General features: G+C 32.1%; 1 protein-coding gene across 1 annotated transcript; it reads right to left on the bottom strand.

Annotated features, from left to right (window-relative positions):
• Window positions 1-14109: 14109 nt before the first annotated feature.
• Window positions 14110-15088, bottom strand: LOC149206886 (uncharacterized). Its single transcript, XM_089395618.1, has one exon. The coding sequence runs from the start codon at window positions 14835-14837 to the stop codon at window positions 14310-14312; it is 528 nt and encodes a 175-aa protein (XP_089251744.1). The 5' UTR covers window positions 14838-15088; the 3' UTR covers window positions 14110-14309.
• Between the last annotated feature and the right edge of the window lie 4111 nt (window positions 15089-19199).

Here is a 19199-nt window from a genome sequence, read left to right as displayed (position 1 = left end):
GGACATTTCAAGATATTTGGAAGTATAACTTATTGTCATGTGCTAGATGACAAATGCACCAAGTTGGATCATACTGTGGAGAAGGGCTATTTCGTTGGCTACAAGGAAACGTCCAAGGCATTTAGGATCTACATTCCAATTAGGAGGAGGATCATTGTGAGATGGGATGTCAAATTATAGGAGGAGAAAGCTTTCAAGAGATCTCGTGAGTTTCCAGTAAATGATCAGAGTGGGCCAACATAAGCTCCAAGGATTGAGCAACAACCTTAGGGAAAGTAGAGCATAAGTACAATTACCAGTATGAGCACTAACTCAGGTTTTGGTGGTCCAGTGAGTTTACAACAGGTAGAGAAATAGGGGTAGGATGACAGGCATGCAGCTCCAACCACCACCAACATAAGAAGAAATAGGGAGGTGATTCAAACATTGAAGGATGTGTAAGAGTTTGTGGGAGTTCCTAGGGAAAACACCAGAGATCACAAACAACTAAACAGGTACAAGGCATTGGTGACAGAGGATATTGGCAGAGAATCTTCGAGCTATCAAGAGTTCGCACAACATCAAGTGTGGCAGGATAATATGGTGGAGGAGTATGACTCCACCATGCTTAATGATGTGTGGGAGGTCATGCCTAGGCCATTGGATAGGTCAACACTTGGCTCTCGATGGATCTACAAGATCAAGTATGTTGCAAATCGAAGCATGGAAAAATATAAGGATAGGTTCGTGTCCAAGGGTTTTTCTTAGAAGGAGGGCATAGACTACGAGGCAAATTTTGCACCAGTGGCCAGATACACTTCCATCAGGTTCGTGATATATGTAGGAACATAGATGGTATGGAAGATTCACTAGATGGACGTCAAGACAACTTTCTTGAATGGGGTGATAGAAGAGGAGGTGCATATCACACAACCAGAGGGATTTGAGATACATGAGAGAGATACACATATTTTTAGGTTGAAGAGGATACTATATGAACTCAAGGAAGCTCTTAGGGCATGGTATGGTCATATTGACAATCGTCTTGTAGAAAATGGTTTTCGTGAAAAGCAAGGCAAATTCTAACCTCTATTATTTGATGGTAGGAAGTGATCTGCTCATTCTCGTACTTTATGTCGATGATTTATTCTTGACGGGGTCATTAAGGCTCATATAGGATTGTATGATAAATTGGAAGTTGAGTTCGGGATGAAGGACTTGGGACTGATTCATTATTTCCTAGGACTAGAGGTATAACAGATAGATGGGGAGATCTTCCTTGGGAAAGGGAGATACACTATGGATATATTGAAGAGGTTCAATATGCAGGACTATAAATCCATGTCTACACCTATGAATACCAACTAGAGGAATATATATGCATCAAAGGAAACAACAGTGGACTCGACCTTGTATAGGAAGCTCATCAGATCTCTCATGTATCTAGTCAACACAAGGCCAGACATTTGTTTTGTGGTCAACACTCTTCGTTAGTTCATGGTGGAGCCAAAGAGAGTGCATTGGACAACAATGAGACATGTATTGAGGTATCTATGAGGTAAAATCGAGTATGGGTTGATATATGCTTGAGGTGAATGTGTCAGGTTGATGGGATATACATATGCAGACTAGGCAGGTAGTTTCGTGGATTGGAAAAGAACCTTAGGGTGTTACTTCAATATTGGATTAGGGGTTGTCTCTTAGTGCAACAAGAGGTAGAAGTTTGTGGCATTGAGTTCTATAGAGGTATAATTCATGGAAACGAGCATGGCCACATGTGAAACTATTAGATTTGGAAGCTACTAGTGGGATTGTTTGGTTGACATTTGGATTGGGCCAATATCTACTATGACAATTAGAGTTGCGTCAAGGTCTCTGAGAATCCAGTGTTTCGTGATAGGTAAAATCATATTGAAATCATATACCACTTCAGAGATTATGTGAAACATGGATCATTTTGGCTATAGTATGTACTCACAAATCAATAGGTTGCAAATATTCTCATGAATGTCTTGAGTAAGGAAATGTTTCTCTACTTCAGGGATAAGTTGGGAGTAGTGGAGAATACCTTCCTTACTAAGAGGGAGTGCTAGTTTTTTAGTAGCTTGAACATGTGTTCTATCCTCTATTAGTGTCTAAGATGCTATGGAACATAGGGGGATAACTATCTCCAAGACCCAAAAAACGTTTCCAAGGAAAATTCCTTAATTAGATTAATTAGACAATTATTACATATTTTCCTAAGTCTAACTTAGGAAATTGGTTAATTAAATGATATTAATTGAGGTAGATCAATTTTTCTCTAGATACTTCTAGAAAAGTAACTTGATGGGGTCAAGATGATCTTAGCCATCAATTGTGATTAGATCATGCCCTTGATTCGTCAGCGAGAGATTATAAGGGAAAATCGATGGGTTAGTTGCAGACACAACATAGAGTTCGAATTACCCAGTTGTAGAGTTAGCAAAGGCATAGTTTGAGCAAGGGAGACACTAACATAAGGGTTTTAGTAGAGAATATTGAGGATATAATTTCCGAATAAATTCTCCACAAAGGTTCTAGCATTCCATGAGAAGGAAGGAGGTAAAATTATTCTACAAGAGCGAGGTTGTTTCAATTGGTGCGCATTGCCAATTTATCTAGTGTGAGTTGTAGAGGCTATAGTTCGATTTCCAATTCTAGAGTTAGCAACTAAAGGAGGTGTGAGTGGATTCAAAGTGTTGCAGGAGGCATTGTATGTGTCAGAACAAATCTCTGGAGGCTAAGATAATTTCCCAGAGAAGGTTGTATACATTTCTAGTCACCAGTGCAAGCAATATCAGGTGTGAATAAACAAAGGGAGGTAAAATTTATTTGCAGAAGGAAAATTGCATTTCCAGTTGATTGGCTAATGGAGAAAATATTTACCAGAGTTTTGTACGTGAGAGACAAGCAGGTTGAAATTCTCAATTTTTGCTAAAGAATAATAATAAAACCTGCATCCATAGCACTGGTTTTTCCCACTCTTGGTTTTTTTCCAGGGACAATTTGTCCAAAAATATTGGGGTTAATTATTTTGTGCATTATTTCTTAGTTCCTATTTTGATTGTGAAGATTGAAATAGTGATTTAATCATTATTTGTTGTAATTAATTTTTGAAGACAAATAATCCTTAATAGATAAAAGATTAAATTCTAGTTGTTGTAATTAAGGAAATTTCACATGTTTCTACTAATTGTTTTTCACAGGATGTGTAGGAGTACATGCATGTTTTCCTGCTATTTAGAAGAGTTTCTATTTATAACATGCCTACTTTTAGTAGGTGGTCTAGAACTAGATCGTCTGCTCATGGGTAGGGTGGTTACTTAAGTTTTGAGAACCTGACACAGTGACATGAAATAAAAGCAAGAGGAAAACTTCGTTAGGCTTGAGCCTTTCATACAAACTAAGGGTCAAATAGGACGGCCACCTTCGACGCTCAAGACTGTATACCAACACCCCATGGTCAAATAAGTCAATAGACAGAGAAATTTCGAAATTAGCATGTCGTCTTAGAAGAAAGGATCCACAAACCGCCTCCCTGAGCCCAATAACAGTGAGGTCCACACCTGAGATGTCGTAAATCAGATGCAAGGAATTTAAGCTAATTTGTTTTCTTTTTTTAATTATTATAGTTTGATTAATTTTTATTAAACAATTCTACGTGAAAAATTTATAAAATGATTAAGTATAAAAATATATTATATTTAAAATTAAAACAATAAACAAATTATCAATTTTAAGAATTTCAAAACTGAAAAAGATTTTTTTTTTTTTGAAAGTTATGTACACATAATATTATAATTATTTTCTTGTTAAAATAAAATAATCTTTGGATTTATAATTAAGGAAAATTAGAGTTTGGAATAATTTGAAGGTTTATAAAAAATATTTTTGTGGAATAAATAAATTTTATAATTTTCTTAAAGACAAGTGTTGAGAGGCTTCATTTTTTTATCTTTTTCTTTTTCTTTTTTTTTTAAGATAATTATGATAGCTCGATTGAGCCTATAGCTTGTTTGAGCCTCTCTTTAACCACGTTAAGGGCTCGATCAAGGGTTTCTTAAACCCTCAATCGACCTATTTGAAATTTGAATTTCAAACACTCGATCGAGTGTTTTAAGCGTTCGATTGAGCTGTTGAGGGCCTAAAAAAAGTTTTAGCTTGGACTCTTCTGTAGATTTCTCTTCAACACCATTTTGTACCCTAGCGAACTCCAAGCAGAATTTGTCCTTAAGTAGCGGAGTTGATCATGTTAGATTCGTGCAGGAACCCTCTATCCAATGGCATATGAGTTTGACCTTTTCGAATTCATGATATTTTCTATGAAATTTCTTTTAAACATAATGCTTGATATTTTTTTGGACAATTTCAAAGGGGTTGAATAAAAAGTCAATAACATAAAATATACAAAAGGGAAAATTTTCAAAAATTACAAATATCTTCATTTACTAGTCCTCTTCACATGGATACTCTTGGTTTTTGAATTTATTTAAATTGTAGAAAACAATCTTACACAAACACACATGTAAATTAAATTGAAATATTTCTTAGCCAACTTAAAAAAATAATAAAAAAATAATTTTGCATAAAAAATATTTTTTTAATATGAAAAACTTCTCTCTCTCTCTCTCTCTCTCTCTCTCTCTATCTATATATATATATATATATATATATATATATCTATATATATATATATATATATATATATATATATATATATATATATATATATATATATATATATATATATATATATATATATATATATATATATCTATATCTATATATATATTAAAAATTAGACATTTTAGACTAAGTTATGCTACATGAACACACTTATACCACTTAAGATTTGTGAAAATTTGCAAGGACAAGCATTTTATTTAATGGAAAATTGACATATTATACGACACTATTTTTTTTTTGCAAAATATATCTTTAGGGCAACAACATGATTCTCTACATCTTGTCTTTTTACCCTGAATCTAAATTCACAATGATTATATGAATTTTGAGAGCTTCAATTTGATAAAAGAGTAAAAGTTTGAAATTTCATCGCCACATTTGACCCAAAGTGTAACCCATCTTCATGCATTCACTCCAATACCAACTTTATAGTGATTGATTGAACCATAATATCAAAGCGAAAGTGATTGAAAATTTCATTAATAAAGACATCTGTAAAAATATGTTATAAAGAAAAATATCTAAACAAAAGGAGATAGCACAACCACCCAAAGACAAGAGACATCAATGAGTGTAAATGAATGAAGAATGATTTGGTAAGGTACAAAGGCGTAAAATAGTAAAACCAATAGAAAAAAAATGTCAATTTAATGTTTAAAATGGAAACAACAAAAAGAGACCTAAAAAAACAAAAAGGGGATATTTTTATTGATTGCATATTTTGTGTTTTCAATTTGTACTAAGTAGCTAGACAGGAGATAGAGTAGTGTAAATGAGTGAAGATTGTTCGAATGAAGAGCCAAGAGCAAAGTACATAGGAATACAATTCAACTAGACAAGATAAATAAAGCAGTGTGAATGATGAAAATTGTAAAAATGAAGAATGAGAAGCAAGGTACAAAGCATAAAATGAAGAGGGTCATAATGAAGTTTATTTAAAGAATAATTTTTATATTGATTGCAATTTCATATATATAGAGAGAAAATGTGGTCATCTTAAATTAATCCATACTTGCATAAATATTGTATACAACAGAGTGTAAGCAATGATAAATCATGATGATTTTAATAGGGGAGACTTTTAATATTATGAAAAAACTATGGCTAATATCATGAATTGTTAGGGGATAGAGATAAAATATTTTCATACAAACTATTTTGCATTATATTAAACACTTATACAAATATATCAAGTATTAACTTAAGATAGAAATACTATCTTCATCACAAAACAAATTAGTTGATAAAATATCTCAATGAAACACTAAATTAAGAACAATTTTAGTTGGACTAAATCTCTCATATCCAACTAACTAACAATCAAACAATTCACATAAGAATTACATTTTGTGATGAGGAATATCATTTAATATGCACAAGACAAGTAGGAGTTAAATCTCCAACAACCTCCATTAACGAGTACTTTTCTTTGATCTTCTTGTCTCACAATGTCTTAATTAGCCTGTTTAATCATCTTTGAAATCATGTAGAGTGAACTCCATCAAGTTGTCTTATAACATTAGTAAAGGTGTAGTTGGGAAGTTGAATTCTTGAGTTCCACTTCTAAATCACAGATCTCTTGAATTTAATTACTAAACAACATCCACAAGTTGCCGCATAACCTCACTAGCAAACCAATTTGATGTCTTCAATAACTAATGAGGGATCATTCCCTAAATACACAACTTCCAAACTAATTGGAAAACCATAATTGCTAACTTTTATTTCCCCTTGATCTCCCGAAAATATAGTTTCTTCAAACCACAATTAATTATCTATTTGTGTTAAACACACATGGGAAACATAAAATAGGAAAGATAAATCATGTGAGTACATATTTTATTAACAGGAAATATACATTTATAGTACATTGTTGTGACCGTTGGGATTCACATCCCAAGGTCTCTTGGACTCCTTTTGTCCATTCGGCTTCCACACTAACCCATTGAGGATTAGGTGTCCAACATTCCCCCCCTTAATCCGAAGGGTTATGTATGAGTCCAAGAAGAGAGCTGTAATACAAAATGTGCAAAAAATGCATGGCAGCACTAGGCTGAATGTGCTCTATGAAATGTTGGTATAAAGGGCGGTGGTTTAAGGATGACCACCAACACTGGAACGCTTATTGCAGTTCCCAGAACTCTTCCAAAACTGGCAAGAAACTGAAGTTTTTTGCTAGAGGAAGTGATCCTATTGTTTTAAAGAGGGAAACCTTCAACCATAAAAGGGAGGTCTCACCCCGCATAAAAGGTAAAACTTCAACCTGAAAAGGGAAGTCTCAACCTGTGATGGTTTAAGGATGACCAACAACTCTGGAATGCTTAATGCAATTCCTAGAACTCTTCCAAAACTGGTTAGAAGCTAGTGTCTTCTACTAGAGGAAGTGTTCTCAATTTTGTTCCCGGAACTCTTCCAAAACTGGCAAGAAGCTAAAGTCTTCTGCTAGAGGAAGTGTCCCAGATTGCCAACTGAAGGCATGTTCAAGCATCTTTGTCTCTGGCTACAACTTGAAATTGGTGTGGCAGGTTGTTGCTCAGGCTCGCTTGATGTGGCTTTGAAGCTTGTAGATGACCATCATTTCCCCCCCTGTCAGATACAAGGTGAGAAGATGGAGAAAACTCAACTGCAAGACTGTTCAATACTCTGGAACAAGTTCTGACATGTGTTTGGAATATCTTCTTGGCTGTTGATGCCCATTGCCAAGAAGCGATCCATCCAAGATGAATCTTTGTTCTTGCACGACATTTATTTCTGAAGCATCTGTGTGAAGAATGGATGGTTTTATGACAGTGCTTACATGGATGAAGATCAAAACAGTGATCTTTCAAATGGCCAACTCGGTCACAGTGTTGGCATTTCACAATCTGTTGTTGTTGTTGTTGCTGTGGAAGAGGGGCAGAGTCTGGAACAGCTGAAACTGAACTGTCATAAGGAGCAGGTGAACTGTCATGAATGAATCCAGCACTCTGAAACTGAATGGGCTTGGCATAGTCTGGAATATGAAAGGACAAGTCCTTGTCATATCTAAGACCAGTTCTGTGCTTGTTGTGGACAAGTTGTTCCCAAGGTCTGATGATGGGCTTGGGAAGTGCAGACTGAGCTTCCGCATCTGCATGTACAACTGCTGCTTTATTGGGTAGTAAATCTGAATCAACTGTAACATTATTGACTTGCTTCTGATGGGTTGCAGTGTCAGTGTTTTGAACAGAAACATGTTCAGAATGACTTCTCTGTTTTAATTCTTCTTGCTGTAGCTAAGATTCAAGCTGCAAAAATTCGATCTTTTCCTGTGCATTTTGTAGACATGTTTGAATTTCAGAGAGAGATCCTATGCTGATTTGTAATGTGTCATCAACGGTAGATAATGTCAGAGTTTTAAGGAACTGTAATACTTCACTGGTTCTGGCCATTTTTTCTTCAATGTCTGATTTACACCTTAAAAACTGATCACAACTACTACTCAATGCAGAAAAGTAATATCTACTCACAGTACACAGCAATATCCTTTATAAATGTCAGCAAATGATCAGTGTGCAACATAAAAGATTACAATCAGCTCACCAAACTCTTTATGCAGCAGTGGAATCAAGGAATGTCAAGCTCTGTGACATAACACTTAGCCCGTCAATTCAACATCATCATCAGAGTCTATCCATCAGCGTATTCAGTCAATAATACTTGGTAATGCAAGACTTATCTCTAAAACCCTAGAATGTGAAATCATACTCCACTTCATCAATACATGTCTATAGATCAACAATGTCAGCAGTACCAACTCAATAGTTGCTTTATCATAGGCATTTACAAAGAATAATGTGTCAATACTGTCATATCAAATCTCTAAATCTAATCTCTGTTTAATGCAAACAGTCAACAACACTCCTTTCATCAAATTAATAGATTACATCAATTCATAGACAAGTTCACACAAAACTTTGCCCTTGGTTGCTGTAGATGACACTGGCATACGTCGACCCCACAGCCACACAATTTCTGGAAGAGTCTCTCCGCAGAATTTTAACACAAAACAGATTCTATAGTTCTTTGCATGAATGGGTGGATTTCTTGAGAAAAAGCAGCCTTGTTTGATTGGAGCTTCAATCTCTGGAATAGTATCCTCCGCGCAACCTTCAAATATACTCATGATTTTTATGCAGAGAAGGCGAAGCCCAAGGGCCATTCATTTTCAATTTCCCTTGTGTGGCTGTGGAATTCTGACATGGTCTGTCATAACAGGTCTTTATTCATGACATCGAGTTGAACGCCAACTAACACATCATACATTCAACGCACACTTCTCAATTTTTCAATGCAGAGCCAATATACTAGCCAAGTCATTTAGCCAAACACAGTGATGTTTTAAGCATTTACTTTGAGCATCGTTCACCACAGTTCTTAGCTTTCTGTAACCTTGAACAATCGAAGAATTGAAACTTGCAACAAGATCCATGTATTCGTGCTTATTTTCTTCTATGACATAGATATTGCATTAAACAACACCATGCATCCACTGCGTACCTCCAGACAATAAAACCCAGAACTCTCCAACCATTATACTGCAACTACATTCAGGGTAATGTGCATTCCTCTAGTTCCAACCGACGAGATGGAATGCAACATTGATGGCAGAATTGACCTGCACAGAAATGCCATAAAACAAGTGGCTCATATAATATGAGCAGGGCAAGATATCGCCCGCTCTGATACCATGTTAAACACACATGGGAAACATAAAATAGGAAAGATAAATCATGTGAGTACATATTTTATTAACAGGAAATATACATTTATAGTACATTGTTGTGACCGTTGGGATTCACATCCCAAGGTCTCTTGGACTCCTTTTGTCCATTCGGCTTCCACACTAACCCATTGAGGATTAGGTGTCCAACAATTTGCAATCACTGAACTACAAATGATTCTATGGATGTGCTTCCATCTATAGAGATACATAGGTGTCAACTAGTGTACTCTCTAGTTATATAAAAAACTAAACTAACCACTCAAAGGCATGCATATTATGGTCAACCACAATTGTTCTCCCCATCAAAAGTGTTGAAATTTCCCTATTCCAAAGCACTATAGCAAAGACAAAAGCATGCCTCAAGTTTAAAGCTATGGTTCACCTATCAATGGCTACCACTGTAAGAGCATCATTGTAAGCTATTTTCCTTTATGGTATCAAGTGTTTGAGCAGTGGGACAAAACACATTCTTTGCTGCTAGTTTTTCCTTGAGTAATCTACATGGCAATGTATATATAGCATTTGACAATCCATGAATATAAGTGCAGTTCTATTACAATCTTTACTTGGAATAAAGGGAACCCATAACTGAATCACCAACTCTCCTTCTGGCATTCCACTTCTACCCAGAGCAATACCATACACCCCAACAAAAAAAACATATCTTGGATAGAGGAATCACATGTAGGTGTTTAAATATACAGGCATTCGTCGTTGACTTTCCCAAGTGGCATGGTGAGGTGAAAAGTCCATAGCCATGATAAATGTAGTTAGATTCTTGAGCTATGATGCACAATAATAACAATGAACTTCCAACACCTAAACAACACATAAAAATTCACTCCAATAATTACTCAAAAAAAAACTATTTTTGAACTTCAATGTATTTTTATAGAAAGTTACTTTCACACTTTTATCATATTCATGGGTTACATCTTTAGTTGGCTTTGATACCAAGATAAAATATTGTCACACATAAATTATTTTTGCATCATATTTATAAAAAAGATACATATAAATATATCAAATATTAATTTAAGATAGGAATACTATTTTTAATATTTTTTCATTAATTAATTGAGAAAATACTTCAACCAAACACTAAAATAGAAACCATTTTATTTGGATTAAATCTCTCAAATCCAACTAACTCAAAGTACAACTTCACCTAAAAATTAAGACTCACATTAAAACTTCACATTGAAACTTCACATAAAAATTAAGTTTTATCATTTAGTAACAAATCTTTTACGAAATATTAAATCACCAACCCATAAACAGATATTTAATGAAAGAAATATTAAATTTCAAACCGAACCATGTCCTCGATTAAAAAGTGGTTACCTGCGTGAACGGCCAAGAGGGTCAAGTTTGGTGGATAGCATGCAAAATCCACGGTCAATACGGGCAGGCATTGATGGGTATTATCTGATAAAAGTAACATTAAACTTCAAACCCTGGCCTCGATTAAAAAATTGCAGCCCAAGAGAATCAAATTCGGTAGATAGCGTGACATTGAATAAAATATAATAGCTTCCAGGGAGTTGATCAGACATTCATGTGCATCATGTGGAAACTCCCATGGTACAAGCTGGCCATAAAATCAAATGGGTACAGTATGTTGAAATGTGAAGGAGAACATAAATATTCCTCCCGGTCTAAATTAAATTTGGATTAAAAATATGGTTTAAAGTCATAGTCACTCAGTTTTCAGATTTCGTTGTTATCTTGTTGTAAATAGCTGTATGGATTCACAGTATCTATGAAAGTTTATTGATAGATATTTTGAACTTACAAATGTGGTTCATTAAAATATTTTGAACTTACAAGTGTGGTTCATTAAAATTTATTGATCGTTCCAACTCACAATTGTAGTTCATCTTCAAAATTTTAAAAATTAACTATAGTAATGAGTTTGAAATATAGATCAATAAACTTTAAACTACTATAAATACAATGGATCCAGAAAACTATTTGCAACAAATCAATAAATTATGTAAATAACAATGCACCTACATACTTGTTTTAATCCATCTGCATAGCAGAGGATTTGTGTAACCACTCTCAGGAATGGATGCCATTACATTCCAGCCCACTCTCCATGATAAAATCTGTTAGGTTAGCCAAATGTAAGCTACAAAGCCTCTGGTGTTGTATTGCATAAATACTGGTATCTATCTGGAATGCAACTCACAACGTTACATTCCCCACTTGGGCATTACTCTGGTTGAAAAGCAAAGAAATTATGCACCTGGATTTGTTTCCCCACTTGGGCATTACTCTGGTTGAAAAGCAAAGAAATTATGCACCTGGATTTGTTTCCCACTCGTTCGAAATGTCAATCCTGTTAATAAATTTTCACTTCACGAGTCAGCTAGCCAATTAAGTCACTGCAATCAGGCAAGAACGAAATGAAGACAGTTTTCTAAGGTCAGATTCTTCAGTTTAATTGGTTTGAGAATTGATTAGGAATTTAGAGAATTGTAATTTTAAGTTGTTGAGTTTAAACGATCCAGACACTCAAAAACACTGAATCTATTTCTACATTTAAAAATACAACCATATAAATGACAAAGTTTTGCAATCTCACTCAAAATTATGTAAAAAAATCCTGAAAAAAGAAAGTCAAAAAGTCCCTCGCCCATTCAGATATCCTGAAATAACTGACCAATTTGTGCATATCAATTGTAAAACGCCTTATTTACATGCACATTTATTCATCCACACTTCCTGAATATCAGCTTATGAAGCTACCACAAAAGAAACCTGCAGAGTATTTACAATTACAACCAGAGCATGGAAGCATATAAGAAATTCAGTTGGTTTTAAGATCCATTTATGCTAGTTTTAATGGAATATTTTTTCCCTGAGATGTTCTTCATCTTTTATTTATTAGTCTTATTAGTACATCTTTATAAGTAATAAATTAATTTCATCACAATGCACTTCATTGTTTCATTTTTGTAGAACATTTTGAGATGTAAAATGCAACTCACTTTTCTCCACATTATATAAAAATAAAATTTATATAATAATTTTTTATATGATATAAGAGCCACTAAAAAATCAACAAATGTACACAATTTTTACTATACTCCCTTCTGATTATGATTATGAATAGAGTTGTGTAATAATTTACTGTCTTGAAATTGGACATTCAATAAAACGAAAAGAACAAATTTACACAATTTTGCTGAACTCCCTTCCAAACAGGTAATCAACTGTAATGAAAATATCTTGCAACAACCCAATAGAAATCTGAATACAGCAGATCTTTTGAACTGCAACCACCTTTTACATTATTAAATATAACAACTTCAACTATATTCCAAATTTTGCAACAACCCAGTGGAAGCCCAAATAAAATATATATTTTGAGCTGCAACCAAATCTAGTTCACTTATGTAATCTTTTCCTTCACATTACTGAATATAATAATTTTATTTAGGTCTTCACCATAGTTATAAGATCTCTGGAACAAAGTAGAAACTTACCATCGATCTTTTGAACTGCAACCACCCTTCACATTATTAAATATAACAATTTCAACTATATTCCAAATTTTGCAACAACCCAGTGGAAGCCCAAATAAAATATATATTTTGAGCTGCAACCAAATCTAGTTCACTTATGTAATCTTTTCCTTCACCTTACTGAATATAACAATTTTATTTAGGTCTTCACCATAGTTATAAGATCTCTGGAACAAAGTAGAAACTTACCATCGATCTTTTGAACTGCAACCACCCGGCACATTATTAATATAACAGTTTCAACTATATTGCAAATTTTGTAACAACCCTGTACAAGCCCAAATAAAATATATATTTTGAGCTGCAACCAAATCTACTTCACTTATGTAATCTTTTCTTTCCCATTATTGCATATAACAATTTTATTTAGGTCTTCACCATAGTTATAAGATCCATGGAACAAAGTAGAAACTTACCATCGATCTTTTGAACTGCAACCACCCTTTAAATTATTAAATATAACAGTTTCAACTACACTGCAAATTTTGCAACAACCCTGCAGAAGCCCAAATAAAATATATATTTTGAGCTGCAACCAAATATAGTTCACTTATGTAATTTTTCTTTCCCATCATTGCATATAACAATTTTATTTAGGTCTTCACATAGTTATAAGATCCATGGAACAAAGTAGAAACTTACCATCGATCTTTTGAACTGCAACCATCCTTTACATTATTAAATATAACAGTTTCAACTATATTACAAATTTTGCAACAACCCTGTAGAAGCCCAAATAAAATATATCTTTTGATCTGCAACCAAATCGAGTTCACTTATGTAATATTTTCCTTCCTATTACTGAATATCACAATTTTATTGAGGTCTTCACCGTAGTTATAGGATCCCTGGAACAAAGTAGAAACTTACAATAAGATTGCAAAAGAGATTCTGCAATCCAACTCTCATTTATCTAATACCTGTTCTATCTATACTATTAATTTATCTAATACCTGTTTTATCTATACTATTAATGCTTATTATTTTTGTAAGTTTTGAAATATGTTTTTTTCTGGATTGATCTACAAGGCTTTACAACTTTATTATATGGCAACCACCAATTGAGTTGCCCACAATAGACAAGTTCTGAAACATGATTCACTGAGCAGGTTCTGCAAAATGGTTAACAATGGGAAAATTCAACAATAAATTCAACAAACCATTTAAATCTTCATGTTGATGGCTAGTTTCAAATCTTCATATTGACAGCTTGTTTCTTGCTTATGCATTAGGAATTACATGCAGTGCCACATTCTCAACTCTAAACTCTGGATTTAAACTATACACAATTTTTCTTGACATGTAATTTTCCTTCTCTTTTCACTACCAGGTGATGATATGTTAGCCTATAATCGAACTCCTGGTGCTGCAAATCTGGCAGAGAAATTTCTGTAGGGATACACATCCTCTTCCTCTGAATCGCCTTCATCAAAATTCTGGGCATAGCTCTGCACATCATACCGACAGCAGACTGTTTTGCGAGAATGCATTATGGAGGATATGATCCCATTCTCTCTGGTAAACCATTTAGCTATCCACCCCCACCTGAGCTTAGGTCCAGGAGGCCTAGCCTCTGCATAATCTTCTAGAAACTTGTCATCAGTCGCAGACCATTGATCAATCCCTCTCTTGACACTGTTAGTCCATCTTTTCCACCACCAGGTCTCTGAAACATCCTCATTATCATCATTTCTTGCAGGTTCATGGGATTTCTGACTGCCCTTCATCAGCCATAAACGCCCCTGATCCTCCAGTGAGACAATTGAATCCTCCTTCCCCTCCTCTAAACCTCTGCTGTAACGTTGACTCATCGATCTCTGCTTCAGAGGCCTCTGTGGAGGCCTGGCTACTCTTGCCGATTTGGATCTCAACATTTTCTACCTCTCCTTTTCTTCTGAGAACCCAAAACAATGGCAGCCTCTGCAGTTATTGCTGCATATTTCTTGAATTCTTGCGGCAAGAAAGAACAGGGGCAGGCCTATGCAGAGGGGACAAGAATGGGGAATAATGCTCAACGGCAGGAGGTAAATATGAAAGCACTCTGAGCCAATTCTGTCAACATCGGCTGGCCTCGCATTGAAATATTTGCCTTCAGACTTTTATGTCCCTTTAGACTTTTGTAGCCATCACCATTATTTGTCTGTTAAAGGTAGCAGTCCACAGATTCGAAGTTCTAGATAAACATGATACCACGGATGTCTGTCTGGTTGACATTATCTATGATATCCCTAATATAAAGGGAATATATTGCTAAACTTTAAAGAGTAAACGTTTCTGGCTGGCATGATTCCAAGAGTATTATATATATATATATATATATATTTTTTAAGATGAAGTTAACTGTTTCTCGTTTTTAATTTTTTAATTAAATTTGGTGATGTAATTTAATCTATTTTTGGTATATAAATAAAGCAAGTGTTAAAAAAAAAAATCTTCCAGAGACTTAGTATATATGCATTTAATAATTTAAATTTATAATTCAAAGTTTCCAGAGACTTAGTATGCATTTAATAATTTAAATTTATAATTCAAAGTTTCTAGATTAAGTTTAATTTTTAAAAGTAAAATGTACAAAATATAAATTTATAATTAATTTTTTTAGATTAGGTTTAATTTTTAAAAGTAGAATCTACAATTAAAAGCTTTTAAATTAGATTTAATTTTAAAAAGTAAAATGTACTTAATTTTGAGGAAAAAAATTTAAAAGTTTTAAATTAGTTTTAAATTTTAAGAAATGTATATTTTGGTAGTGCAATAACATTTTTGTTTGTTTGTTTGTTTTTTTTTTTACTAATTAGTTTCTAGATTGCTTTCTTTGGAAATTACATACAAAGATGTAAACATTAGAACTTTATTTTTATAGAGTATCAATAAGTTATTTTAGATGATATGATTTTTTTGAAATAATAGTTATTAGATAATTTATATTTACGTATAAGAGTCATTGGTAATTAATTATATTTTTTAATAATTAAATTATGATTATTTTTACCAATAAATTGTGCATTTTGGTGTTGTAATGAGATTTAAAAATATTTTTTATTGGTTAAGATTTTGTATACCTTGAATTTAAGGAAACAACTTAATGGTCAAAGATCTAACTATTGGAACTCTACTCACTTATAAAGTTTCAAAATGTTATTTAATAAGATATGAATTTTTTTAAATAGTAGTGATAGATCAGTTAAAATTTGTGGGTAAAAACTATTGATAGTTAACTTTATTACCTTTTAACAATTGAACTATAATATGTTTATAAATAAAATATCCATTTTGATTTTGCAATAAGATTTACAGCCATTTTTTAATTGGTTTAGAGTTAGCTTTTTTTAATTTAAAGAAATAAATTGATGGTCCAAAATTCAAACATTGGAACTCTCTTCCCCTCTAGATTATCAATAAATTATTTTAAGTGACATTTTTTTCAAATAATAATGATAAATTGATTTACATATATAAATAAAAGAGATTGATAACTCTTTGTAGTATCATTTAACAATAAAGTCATTATAAGTTTTATAAAATATAAACTTATAAAAAATATACATTTCATAAGTGTATTAACAAAACATAATAGGTACACATCTTAAATTTTATAAAAACCTAAAAATACATTGAAATGTTCAATAATAAAAATAAATAAATATCCTAAATATTCTATTTTTTTAAGGATAAAAGAAATTGATATATTTAATATTTTTTGATATATTTATTTTGGTGATAATCACATAGGAGCCGATTAGTGGTTCATCTTTAGGATAAGATGAGGAACCAGATCTTAGCATCAAAATAAATAGATATAGAAAAATACTAACTAGCAGTTAGAATATAAAAGCTAATTTAACTCAAGAATTATTATTAATAAAGAATATATTTATAAAATAAAAACCATTTGATACTAAATAATAATTTTTATTAATAATGTGTTGTTTTGATTAAATAAGGTTAATAATTTAATATGAAATGGTGAAATTTAGTTTTTCCAAATTATAAATAATATAAATTTATAAAATAAAATAAAATAAAAAATAAAATGAATGAAATAATTTCATTATTATAAATGATATTATTGATAAAATTAATTTTATTATTAATAATATTATTAAACCAAAAGGAGGAAACAAAGAATAAAGTCACACATAATAAAATAAAATAAAATGAAAATAATTTTATTATTATAAATATTATAATAATAAATAAAATTAATTATAATATTATTAAATAAAAAGAAGGTGTTCTAACGAGAATTAAATAAAAAAGTCAAACTTAATTGTTTATTAAAATAGAAATAAATAAATAAATAAAATAAAATAAAAAATGAAAACTTAGGAAGATAGGGCAGAGATAATTGTTTATCAAAATAGAAATAAATAAATAAATAAATAAAATAAAAAATGAGAACTTAGGAAGATAGGGCATTGATCCAACACCTGCTAATACTCCAAGCATTGTCTTCATCATTCAGATTGATTGACCCCTTTTCAATTTCCAAGGCCTCCCTAAATTTACGATGATGAAAATGGTCAATCCTTGCAATGACCCTAGCCTCTTCAATGCAGATGTGATGATTTGTCTTTTCTGCATGTTCTGCCAAAGCAGAGGAGTGAGACCTTCCATGTTTGATGTCTCTAGTGTGCTCACAAATCCTTTGATTTATTGATCAACCAATTTCACCAATATATGGAGTCCCACATGAGCATGGAATGATGTAAACACCTTTCCCATCTCTGGGGTTCACAAGGTCCTTAATTGATCTTAGAGAGCTTTGAATAGTGTTAAGGGACCTAAATGTCGAAGGAACCTTATTCCTTTTCAAGATCCTTGCAATCTTATTGGTGGTCCCTTGAATAAACAAATGATGCACTCCAGAAAATCGATCCTTAAGATCATTCTTATTTCTAGGACCATTTTTAGCCTTAAGGAAATCTCTAAGACATTACAACCTACTATAACCATTCTTATTAAAAAGTGAGACAAGCATTCCTTGATCACCATAATTTTCATGATTTACAAGATCGAGAAAGTTGATAGTGTGATAAGTATTTTGAAAATGAGATGGAATGTTAGTATAAGATGGATAATTTAATAAAAAGTATGTTTCATCTCCCGATGCTCAAAAAGAAATGAGAGAAGCATTCCTAGATCACCATAGTTTCCTTCACTTAAAACATCAATAAGTGTGACAAATATTTTGAAAATTAAACAGAATGTGAGTACAAGATGGACAATTTAATAAAAAAATGTATTTCATCATCAACCCTCTTAACATCACACATGTCACATACTCTTGTATATAATTATAATTTAATCAATTTTTATATAATTACATTTAAATTAAATAAATATTTTATTTTAATAAACTATTAAATTATTAATATTAAATTTTTATTTTTGGTTGGTTTGACTTACAAGGTATTTGAACAATGAATATCCTTGAAATCTTATCACTTACATAATACTTCTTAACATGCTCATCACCAATTGAACTACCTCATGAACTATATTAAATTTTTACTGCATTATTATTTAATCAATTATTACTTTTTATATAAACATATTTTAAAAACTATTTTTTTCATATATATAAATAAAAAATATATGAAATTTATTACTATTATTTTGATTATTATTAAATTTCAATATTAATATTATTGAGTCTGTTTGGGGTATCTCAATTTGTAATGGTCGTGGAAATGAAGTCTTAGCAAATGGGAAGTCTTGTGCTATCCCCCAATCGAGGTGAAAAATTGGACATGATAAAAATGTAGTCCTACCAAACTTACAAAATAAAATAAATATTAATATTATTGAAAAAATAAATAAATTCCTAACTAATATTTTTAGTTAAATTATTTTTGAAAAAAAATAAACATATAAAATATCAAACACTTTGTTAATCATAATGCAGGACACTTAGTATCATTGAATTTTCAAATAACAATATTATTCACCATCAATAATTTTTAAATCATCACCATCGAAAGGTAAAAAATTTATAAACAATATAAAAATTTAATAATTTAATAAGTATAAAATATTAAATGTTTTATTATTTAACTTTTTAAAATAAAAAAATTTCATTTTTTTTAAGAAGATTGTGAAAATATTTATGAGGCGTAGATTAGTGGGGTTTTCGGGGGTTTAGTTCCCTTCAAGTTTTAAATTCAAAATTCATGGAGGTCAGTTAATGCTAAGAGCTACCTATGAAGAAAATAAACTATCTCAAGGGACATCTT

This window comes from Pinus tabuliformis, chromosome 1_2 (assembly GCF_031772625.1).
Source record: "Pinus tabuliformis cultivar Carrire ecotype Pingquan chromosome 1_2, CPIR1, whole genome shotgun sequence".
Taxonomy (NCBI): domain Eukaryota; kingdom Viridiplantae; phylum Streptophyta; class Pinopsida; order Pinales; family Pinaceae; genus Pinus; species Pinus tabuliformis.
Note: the sequence above shows the minus strand (reverse complement) of the source record. Positions and strands in the feature narration are given on the sequence as shown.